The 11,307-nt window shown below is 38.6% G+C and overlaps 1 protein-coding gene and 1 non-coding gene across 2 annotated transcripts; one reads left to right on the top strand and one right to left on the bottom strand.

Annotated features, from left to right (window-relative positions):
• Positions 1-617: 617 nt before the first annotated feature.
• On the bottom strand, positions 618-6,038 carry LOC140775298 (uncharacterized). Its single transcript, XM_073118500.1, has 6 exons — positions 5,743-6,038; positions 3,607-3,783; positions 3,179-3,301; positions 2,790-2,969; positions 2,180-2,344; positions 618-1,307 (listed from the first exon to the last, which is right to left on the bottom strand). The coding sequence occupies exons 1-6, from the start codon at positions 5,959-5,961 to the stop codon at positions 900-902; spliced, it is 1,272 nt and encodes a 423-aa protein (XP_072974601.1). The 5' UTR covers positions 5,962-6,038; the 3' UTR covers positions 618-899.
• Positions 6,039-11,140: 5,102 nt separating this feature from the next.
• Positions 11,141-11,212, top strand: TRNAP-UGG (transfer RNA proline (anticodon UGG)). The gene has a single exon. It is a non-coding gene; the product is annotated as a tRNA-Pro (tRNA).
• The last annotated feature ends 95 nt before the right edge of the window (positions 11,213-11,307 follow it).

The following is an 11,307-nucleotide window of genomic DNA, read 5'->3' as shown; positions in this document are numbered from 1 at the left end:
GTCGCCTTGCTGTCGCCACGTGTCACGCCCGTTGTCACTTGCTCGGGGGTGGGGGCCAGATTCGAGCTGGATTACACATTTACTTACACTGTTTGCTCTGGGCTTTTCCCTTTCCTACGCGTCCACTTCGATCGAGCAGTGGACGCTTGCTTGGCTGCATTCACATGTGTGGATCTGCCATTGGCTCTCAGGCCAGCTGGATTCCTCCAATAATTAGCAAAAGCCACACGTCCCATATTCCCCAACTCCCTTGCTCTCGATTTGTCTCTCGATCATATGGTGTAAGAATTACAATCTTAACAATGGAAAAAGGAAATGTTTATAAGCACTCGTTACTACTTGAATGCCCTTAAATCGGAATTGTTGCTTAGTTCACTAATTGTAATGCTAATTTTGCTCAAATGAAACTTGACAAAGATGTAATAGAAAAAGCATCTGTTCAACTGTTCTATCGTTCCAACATCTAGTCGCTACAAATGTAATCATATGTATAAATTTGACAATCTGAAGCTCTATTATGCATGCGGACGCAAAAAGATATGCAGCCCTAACCACATTTCACTGCTGGGGAGGCTGTTCAACTGCGGCCAACGACTCGCACAGAGAGAAAATTGAAAAAAGAATAACCTTTACCCACTTTTATTAACTCCAATGAAGTTTGGACGTCTCACAACCAATTTCAACCATCCTTACATTAAAAAGAATCATAATGCACATAAGAAGAACAAAAACCTGTACCGTTTTCACGAGTATGGCAAATGAATCAGAGAACGAATTACAAGCAACTGCAAGAGTAAGAATGGACATAATTTTACAGGCACAAACAAACCAGGCACACTCGCAGGGGAAGGGTCCCGAAAGAAAGCTCTGATTTTACTTCAAATAAGTAGGGCTTGAGATTATTGTTCCCGTGAACTTTGAGCTGTTGGAGCCAGCGGTGGACTCGACTCTGATTCTGCAGCTTGAGTATTTAAGACATCCTGATGTGGCAACTTAAGATTGGAGGGGCTACCTGGTACAACACTAGGATCTGGGGATGATAGCATATCAGGGTTGGCGGTGGGAGACCGTGGACTAGCAGGAGAACCTACTTCGTGCACTGAATGAGATGGTGAGAAGGGTAGTATTTCATTGGGATCGACCTCGGTTACCTCTTCAGCATCTTCATCCAAGTAGACCACATTCTGCATGGTGAGCTGATGGAACTCTACAATCTCCCGAAGAAATCGGTTTTCTCGGGCATACATAGAGTTCTCATGTGCCAACCTTGCCTTCTCAGATAATAATGATTCCAACTGGAGGCGAATCTGTTTTGATACAGAATAAAAATAAAATATTACTAAAAAGAATGCATAAATCTCCAAAATTGTCTCTTCTATATAATTAGATCAGAGAGAAGGCAAAACTATACTCAGACCACAACACAGACATTCTGCTGCCCACCAATTTATTGGACTTTACTCTTAACAGATCAAGATTATTATAGAGAATATTGAAACTCTAAAACAAGAGTCTCCTTCAACAAATGAGAAACCAAAGCAGATTCAAAGGCAGGTGGAAAGTATAATGTCTTGCAGCGAATGAAGTTAAGGCATTATTTCCACTCAGTGCTTGACTTGGAAGTATGACTGATAGAGAGATTATCGGCAAAATGACCTTTGTCATATGCATCATATGAAGACCAATTGGATGGTAAATCAAGGATGTTAGAACAAAGGCAGGTATGCTTTACTAAGTCCTCAGCTGTGTATATGAACATTCTTGAAATGGAAGGCTTGCAATGTCTGAGGACAGTTGCCAGGATCTAAACAATATCAGCAGTTAATCAATTGAAGGTGACAAGATAACTGTTAATTTTATGAACATTATTTTCATCTCCCGCTCTTTCTTAAATAATTTTCTCATGCATAGAGGAACTTCTAGAGGGTTTCTCCAGGACTGCATGAGCCTTGACTACAACCAAGAAGAATACCTGCCAACAACTTTAATAGCTTTTATTGGAGATCTTTCTCCAGTCTGCTTTTGCTTTGGCCATTAAATTTTTTTTAAACACAATTAACAAAGCAAATTATATAAGAAAACCCTATTTTGTTAAAGAAGGAAAAAGATAATTGCAGCAGACATGGTGGTAGCATCAGTTCAAGTTTCAGAGCATAAGAAAAGAAAAGGACAAGCATACCAAGTCTTCGTCCTCACTGTGACCTCCCTTGTGGCGATTCTCCCGCAAGATTTTGTTCTCCTCTTCAAGTTGAGCACAACGTTCCTTTGCAAAAGTCAGGTCTGCTTTGACGGTTTTTAGTTCCCTCAAAAGAAGTTTGGCTTTAGCAGCCATTGCATTTGCAACCTGCAAGAAATAAGAAAAGAGCTATTCTCCACTCACAGAAAGAAAGAAGAAAAGATGCATTTTTTTCCCTTGAAGGAAGATATGGACTTCTAAAACCAAATCTATTACCATTATAAAATCTCACGAAACTAGGAAAAAAGAAATATCAGGACCCAGATATTGAAAGAATAACAGCCTCTTGCCTCAATGACAACCAAAAAATTACAACCGAGAATGAATCAAATATTGACTAATTATTATAGATTAGCTAAGAATTTTGTGTGTCGCTCTATATGTAATTCCATTCTGGTCATATGCTAAATACCATGAAACTTTAAGATATCAAGAGGATTATGTTTATAAGAAAATTCAATTTGGTTTGACAAACCACATAACAGCATAGACATTCTAACACCTGCAGAAATTCATTCCTACAGAATCTAGCAACACATAGATGGCACCTTACGTCGCGAGAAGCTTTCAGTTGGGTATCCTGTTCGGTTTGATTGTGAGAGAGATTTGCTGGACCAAATGCCTCTGTAGCCTGATTCTGTAAATTGGAATTGCTAGTCTTTCTTCTAATTTGCAGCTTCTTTGTTTCTTGGATTATATCAGCTGTCTTATTTGCAACAATTGTTCTACCATCCTGAGATTTGGTAAAGCATAAAATATCTCTTAGAGTACAAACAAATGAGGGAAAAAAGAGAGAAAACATAAGCATGATCCGTTCCTCTGATAAATTAGATATGGGATTTTAAAAAGCTTATAATGCTGGTCTAACCCTGTATTAATCAACAACATAATTATTTAAAAACTACATAATACATGACCACAGAGAGCATTGGAAGAACTTACTTCTAAAGCATTTCTGATCCTTCCACCAACATAGTCAACAGAAGAAGCAATCGCTTCTGTCCGTTTTTGAAATGCAAGTTTTTCTGGCTTCCGATAGTTTTCAAATGACCAACGGGATTGAGACTGCAGCAATCAAGATTGAAGTAAAAATGCATATATAAAATTGTACCATACCATAAGAAATGTATCAGGCAAGCACTGTGCAAGAATGAAATCGATAATAAAAAATACGGGCATGCAAGGTCTAACAGAGTTAGTATGATGAGTGTAAATGGACATGTTAGAGACAGATATTCTTAAAAAGTTTGCCAGAAAACTGACTCTCAGACTTAGGTCAGACAATGCGCTATTAATCAACTATGTAATTGGTTCAAAAGTAAAACGAAATCAGTGTATTAAATGAGAGGAAAATCTGTTATGAGTCTCACCTGAGAACCTGTTGATGAGTCAGACATCTCAGGCTGCTCCGTACCAAAGTTGTCAAACTTATGGGAAGCAGTATCATCTTCAATAATTGCTTTGGCTTTTTTCGCTAAAACATCCCAAAATCCATGCTTAGATTCGTTCAAGATTTTCATTGATGTGTACTCGTACATATTAGAATCCTATATGCCCAATGACAAAATATGTAACTGTCAATGAAATGACAATATTTTTGCAAATATAAAGAAATATGAAACAAATGCATGCTCACAGCATTCCATAAAAACTAGAACTAATGTAATGTAGTAATGTGACAAATGTGTTTTCTAAATAAACTTCTCAGTAGGCCAGTGGCACAGTACTCCATCTAGTACAGTTGCACATTAAAGGAACTACAACCATGGATGAAAATTTCATGGGGTTTTCCCCTTAAATAAGAATAAGTAGCAGAGCTATAATACTGTCAAGCTCTGGTCTTTCCACGTATCCAATAGATTCTTTTTAAAGAAATTTAATAAGGCAATCTGTACGTGCAGGACCATTTAGTCAATCTTTGCAGTAAGCTATGCATGTTAAGCATCCTTAAATAATAAATAATCTAATGGTCTATTTGCTATGTCCGATAAAGAGAGAGAGAGAGTTAGTGAAGGTTTACTCAGACAACTTCACATACTTAAGATAATTTGCTGTGTAAGGATTCATAAAAGGGTGGAGAGCAGCGGAAGCAATTCTCAATTACCCACAATACAATCCAATAGGAATAGCAATAGCAATAGAATAGGGTAAACAACATATTGACAAAACTAATATCAATGTCAAATAAAAAATTCGCAATTAAGATGCTAGAGGTAGAGAATTTTTTAATATCCAAGCTAATCATATATTAGAACTTTAAATATATACAAACCACAAAAAAGAGAGAACGAAAGGTGAGATTTACGTTGTTCGGAGATGCGTCTACATCCATGGGCGATCAGAACTTCAATCCACTAATAGACAACAAATACAAGTGTTTTCATGCTTCAATCTCTCCAAATATAATAGATGAGTGCTCTCTCAAAAAACACTCTCATCTTGCAAAAGCCCTCTCCTTTATTTCTCTCCTTATTTTTCTAAAATCTAACAAAAAATATTTCTAGATATGACTTGGAGGAGAATAAATCAATGGGCCATTCGGACGGGGTGATGGTGTTCGAATACCCATGCACCATTGCACACCAGTTTCGTAGACCGTTTGAACGGGTGGACAACGTTTGAACACCCGTGCACAATTAGAAACCCGTTTGAACAAATTTCGAATGCTGGCCTCTTCCAGACTCTCAGGTTATCAACTGTTTGAATGTTGTTCCAATACTTCCATCTCTTTCGAATGGAAATAACATCATTTGAATGCTGAAAGAAAATTTTAAAATGCCAGCAATATTTAATAAACTCGTTCGAACGTTGTTAGCCCGTTGGAACGATTTTCTAGATTCGAGCCAATCTTCAACATAAGTGCTATGGCGGCTATATTTATAAACAGAAAGGAAGTGCTAATATCGATCTAAACATTTGAGATCCATTATATGGAAGCAAGAGAACGGTAAGCAAAGACATATCAAACAGGATAAATAAACAAAGTTATACAGTGACTTGAAAGGACCACCTAGAGTACAATATGAGATAGACATGCCTTTTTGGTTCCGCCAAGTGCTATAAGAGTAATTGAGTAAAGAAGAACTTGACTCACTCAAACATAAAAACTTCCTAAATGCGTCGTTATAAAGTAATAGAATTAGTAGCCCCAAATTCTGTCATATTTAGCCTGCAAAAAGCTCTCATGGCGTCGTAAATCTTATTGCTTGACTTCATTTGCATCACGCCCCGAATTGGTGAGGAATTTCAATAAAGACACAAACAAATTCGCTGCTCTCTTTGATCGTAAGATCCTATTAAATCTGTTATATCGATTAAAAATAGCATCGTTCTTCTATTGCATAATTCATCATCTCCTTGATCCAGTTTAATCAACTGGAATCGATCAATACCGACTAACTCATCGCTATCCCTATCCTCTAGGTTACAATTAAACTAACAAATCCTAAGGGAAACCGCCATGAAATTGCATCAACCAAGGACATAGAGAAAGATTGAGATCGCACCTGGGAACCTTTTGGGCGATTGGAATCGGCGGAGGCGGCGGAGGCGGCGAAAGCGGACTCAGCGTAAGCAGAGGAAAGAGAGGAGTCGCGGTGTGCGGCGGAGGCGCGAATCGCCTGGGCGGCGAGCGACGACGAGGAGTCATCGGGACTCGCAAAGGAGCGGTGGTCCTCGACGAAGGTGGCGGATCGGGTGACGGATTGCTTCCTCCGATACGCCATGGATTGGCTCTCGAAGTCACCTTTTCTTTGGTTCGTTACGACTTGCGAGTCGCGGAAATCTTTGCCTAACGAACCAAACAAACCCCTTCTTGTCCGTGCTCAGGGGCGTGGAGACCGCTTGGAGAAGTGGACCCCGTGCTCCTTTGCTGTCGTGGATCAATGGATGTGATCTCCACTTCCTTTGTTTTAGACTGGCTAAGATGGATCTGACCCGTCGGTTGGGTTCCTAACGGAAAAAGTTGACAGCTGGAAAATATTTGCAAACTTGCACGAGTTTTTGTCTGCCCACTTTTTTACCCGTCTAAATTCACCTACCGGATTACGTTGGTTTTGTCGTGTCAATAAGATAACTGAACTATTTTAACAAAAAAAAAAAATAACTGAAAGAAATTCTCATTCGAGCCAAATAATAATCTTTAAATATACATTTTAGTAATTTACTCAGTAATTTCTAACGTTTTTAAAAATTGAACACAGTAAAATTCATATAGTTCGTATTTAATTTTTAAGGCGTAATAAATAAAATAAAAAATTAGAAGGGCTATGGATAATTTATAAGAAAATCTGCAAATAACATCGTATATTTTAGCAGTTTATCTCTCTCTCTCTCTCTGTATATATAATCAATCTTCAACAACATATATTGAACCTCAATAAAATGAGGCTGCTGTTGAGCGACCCCACCAAGAAAGTGGGTTAAGATGCCATAACTTTCCAGCTATGAAGTGACAGATCCTCCGCTTGAGATCTGGAGATATGGTATACATGTTCGCTTGGACCCGCCGCTTCTCTGAACTCTTAACGTAGTACTGTTCTATCCGCCTATACATAACAACAAAGGGCCAGTCAAAGTTGCTCGACTTCGCCTCCGTGGCTTTTGGACGGATCACCGACACAGCCTGCAACTCTCCCTGCTCCAAGATTAGACGACTCGACAGTCTACTCGTGCTGCCTTGCATTCCGCAGTTTGCACTCTCGGGTCGTTTTCCCTATATCTAACTTCTATTAAGTTGAGATTTAGGCACTCTGTTTCTGCCGTTTTAGCTTTCTATTGTATGATCTTATTATAGATGATTATCGGGTGGGCCAGGCCTACCAAGCTAATCGGGTTGTACATTATATTTGCCTACAAGTGGATCAAACTGGGCTAAGTTTGAGCTGGGTTAGAATAGGTTAGTTTATTATCGTTAATTGGCAAGCTAATCAGGCTGTACATTATGTTCACCCACAAGGGGGTCGAACTGGACTAAGTTCGGGCAGGGTTAGAATAGGTTAGTCCATTATCACTAACCAACAAGCTAATCGAATTATACATTATGTTCACTCACAAGTGGGTCGAATTAGGTTGAGTTCGGGCAGGATTAGAATAGGTTAGTCCGTTACCATCAATCAGCCCGTGAGAGAGCAGGATGGCCGGACTGGAGTGGGCTTAATGGGCTTAAGCTCTTATCCCTCCAACTATTTATCTATCTAGCGTGTTTATTGCTGACATAGTGTTGTCCTTCTCCTGTTCCTCCTATTCACTCTCTTCCTCTCCATCTTCCTTGATTGTCCATTATTGTTATCCACCTGATCACTATATGTAGTTGCTCCCACCTCACTGTTGTTCACTGACCTCAGTCGATCTCTTTCTTTTCAAGCACATTATGTGGCCATGAGCGTTTGCGCTTTTATTTTCGTATTTTTTCTTATTTTCTTTTTTCATGATAGGTTTCTGTTGGAAGTAACTGTTTCTTTTATAGCGTTTTGAGATCAACATGGCTGTGTACTTACAATTGTCAAAATACAAGCCTTTGCATATATTTATATTTCAAGTTAGTCTTCTGTATTTTGTTTATGCTTTAGGGCTTAATATCTTAATTTTTTAATTTGTTTATTAACCAACTTTAGTAAAGTTAGTAGTTATCATTTTCCAAAGATTTAAGCATGGCTCAAACGGTATTTAGTTTAGGGTAATTATGTCTAAATATTTTTGTATCTAGAGATGATTAATATTTTATTCCATCAATATCTAGTCTTCAGGCTTACAAATGATTAAAAAAAAGAGCCATCGCTGCTTATAAGATCATCTCATGTGGCATCCCATTTAGCTCCTCTTCTCTCTTCTAGTCTTCTATGTTGCATGTGGGGGTGATGGCCATGGCTTGATGGGTTCATGAGATCACGAGAGGTGCAAACCTGAAAATTTTATGACTTTTGTCATTGACTTCCCTCACAAAGACTGCATCTCACAGGAACTGCTGAGTATGCTTGTAGTTAGTCTAAAGCTTTTAGTGTTAAAAAATGCAAGGGCCTTGTATATTCTATACCCTATAATATATATCTCTCATATATTTGCATTTTCTTATCTAGAGGTATTCATCTATGTACATGGCAAGATAGGTTTTTCCTCCTTGTGCAGCCAAGCTTGGGAAGACATGAGATTAGGGTTTTGAAGGTGGGAATCCAAAGAACTCCCGACAACCACAGATGGAGATCAAAGTTCAAGAATCTTTAGAGGTTTATATTACTTCTATAAGAAAGTCAGGTTTTGTCCTTTCATCCCTCCTCTTTTCTTTCTTCCTCTTCACCTTCTCCTCCCCCTCACACCTCTCTCTTGCTCTCTTTTCTATTTTTAGTCTTAGCATAGCATGTTCCGCATTCCTACCGGCACTATGTCCATGTTTGAATAATTTTTATTCGTTTTCCTTGAAATGGTTCAGGCTGTTGCAGAAAGAAATAATCAGGGTTCTATCCTCTTTTTATAAATGGTCCTTGTTTTACGGTTGAGAACTTCATCAGTGAAGTATTTAAGTGAGATTTTTTTTCCGTGGCATAGTTTATGTCATGAAGTCGTGCAAAAATTAGAGACTCAGTTTTGTATACCTATATTTTGGACAGTTTCTGGTTTAGCCTTCGGGAACTTGTGACAGTAGTTTGCTTGGCAAACTAAGAACTAAGTAAGATCAAATAGAAACTTTATCAAGTACTAATTATTAAGAAATTTCTGCATGTTTCAAGCATAAAGTGATATATTTTCAATAAGAGGATATTGGAAAATTTCCATCTAGCTAGTCATTTGAACGATAATTTTTCCAACCTTTTTGGTTACCTTATTTCTAGACTATTGTTTGAAAGATCTCAGAGATTAGTCTGAGAGAGCTTTCTTCAGCCCACTCATGGAAGGTTATGGGATTAGAATTAGCTGCCGACTCATTCACTCAAACACTTAGTAGAAATTAAGAGAGAGTCCTCCACTGCAGCAATATCCTCACAGAAGTTTTTAGATACTAAGTGAATGAGTGAATGATGCGGGAGATTATTCTCTCCTTTCCAATCCCATGCTTGGACTGAAGGGAGCTCCTTCTTCTCTTCTTTGGAACTTTTACTTCCTTTTGTTTCATTCTCTTAACCATTAGTGCTTCATATGAATGTATGATCACTTCCTTCTTTGAGAGAAGTCATTACTCTCTATTCAATTTCCCCTGCAAATATAAATGGTTACTTCCTCACAGGGTCTCAGTTCTTTTCTGTCTTCCATTTACATGCACGATTGGATGAAGAAGACTGTAGTCTCACATCTTTATTTTTTCTTTAAGTGATAGTGACTGTCTTCTGAGTACTTTTAAAGTATCTTCTGCTACTGTTTGTTACTGATCTGAGTGGTCTTTTCTTCTTCTCTTTGTTAAAGCATATAATGGTGGTGATCTCCACACAAGCTGATACTGACAACCACTTCAATATTTTTATCCATTTTGGATGGTTTAAAAAACAAACAATCCATCTGGATGGAAAAGAGTGAGGAGAGCACTAACCGTAACAAGAACAGAAGAGCTTTCTTTTCACTTCAGCCTGGCCGGCCGTAAGTATTACTAGCGTCTTGCTTTCTGCTACTTGGGTCTGAAAAAGATTTACAAAAATAGGGACTTTTCCTGTTCATCAACAGTGGAAGTACAGTGTCTAGGACTTTTAATAAAAAAAAAAAGGTGGAAGTACAGAGCTTTCAGGTTTATAATCTTATATATATTGAACTGATGCATGTTTGCAGTATAAAGTTCTTGGAAATATCATCAATGGACCACGTCTACGACATTACCTGGAAAGGTGTGGACAGAAGGGTTTGTTTTATTTGCTATATTTTCCCCCCCTCTCATTACTGGAGCAGCATGTTATTAATTTATGCGTTGTATGATATAAGTGTTGGAGGAGTAACATGAAGTACATATCACCTCATTATTTTATCGTGTATGAAACCTGTAGTTTTTCCAAAGTTTCTTTTGCCAGTTAATTTGGTATAGATTCTTGTTTAAATCAAAACGAAGTTCCCTATGTTCTTAATGAGATATACTCCTCTTGGTTGGAGTATAAGGAAGTTGTTCTAAAGGGCTTTCATCATGTAATCATCAATCTTGATCTCAACTTTTATGGAGTTTTCACATAAATTCAAAGAAGGAAAATTAAAGATATAGCAAACGTACAATAGCTAATAGACCAACAATGATCTTTTTGGCTCCTAGAAATTAAGAAGCTCATACTCTCACTCCTTGTTCACCCAAAGGAGGTGAGACAATCTCCTCTATGGTCTTCAATCCTGGCATCCACTGAGACCTCTTCATGTTACAATCTTCATGCGACAAAACCAGGCCGGCTACCGCCATCGTCTCATCATTACTTTCCGTTGACCTAACCGGCGGTAGCAACCCTTTGGACTCGCCGGCCCGCCAGAATTTCTCATACGTCTCCGGGCATCCGGCCATATTTTCCGGCATCAAGAAGTAAAGCCGGTTATTCTCGAGCTCGGCCCAACCCGGCACGATCCTCCGGTCCGACCCACATCTGACCAGGCTATGGCCTGCATGGCTTTCCACCACCTCATGTGCATGGACTCCTTTCTTGTACGTGATCAGGGCTCCATCTGCTCTCATTACAACTACTCCCTCTTGATCAGATGCATTGGAGCATGGGCATGGCAATGTATTGCCCATTTGGGATGTTTGTCATCTTAGTGTTGGAGTTGGCATTACACTAGCTTTTAAAGTTAGTTAGTACGGAATAGTGATGATATCGATGCAGATTGGGGGAAAGTTAATTTAACTAGGTCGTTCTGGTGGCCGTTTTCTCCTTGGACAAGAGGATATGGTTCAAATTGAGATGTCAAAGATATTATAATTAAATTTTAAATAATAATAATTTACAAATCGGGTGTTTGGTCTAGTGGTATGATTCTTGCTTTGGGTGCAAGAGGTCGCGAGTTCGATTCTCGCAACACCCCATTAACTCTTTATTTTTTATTCCAGGGAAGATATTTGCAAAATAAGTTCATACTTAATGCAAATGTAAGGGCCTATATATGCAAATGTGTAAATC

This window comes from Typha angustifolia, chromosome 14, assembly GCF_048772165.1.
Source record: "Typha angustifolia cultivar Huaian chromosome 14, ASM4877216v1, whole genome shotgun sequence".
NCBI classification, from domain to species: Eukaryota; Viridiplantae; Streptophyta; class Magnoliopsida; order Poales; family Typhaceae; genus Typha; species Typha angustifolia.
This window is presented reverse-complemented; position numbering and strand designations above follow the sequence as displayed.

Excerpts from the sequence above, each read along its gene's own strand:
- LOC140775298 (XM_073118500.1), bottom strand. The coding sequence starts at position 5,961 with ATGGCGTATCGGAGGAAGCAATCCGTCACCCGATCCGCCACCTTCGTC. Across the intron at positions 2,970-3,178 it reads GGATCAGAAATGCTTTAGAA|GATGGTAGAACAATTGTTGC; the intron begins GTAAGTTCTTCC and ends ACCAAATCTCAG. Across the intron at positions 2,345-2,789 it reads AACTGAAAGCTTCTCGCGAC|GTTGCAAATGCAATGGCTGC; the intron begins GTAAGGTGCCAT and ends TATTTCTTGCAG.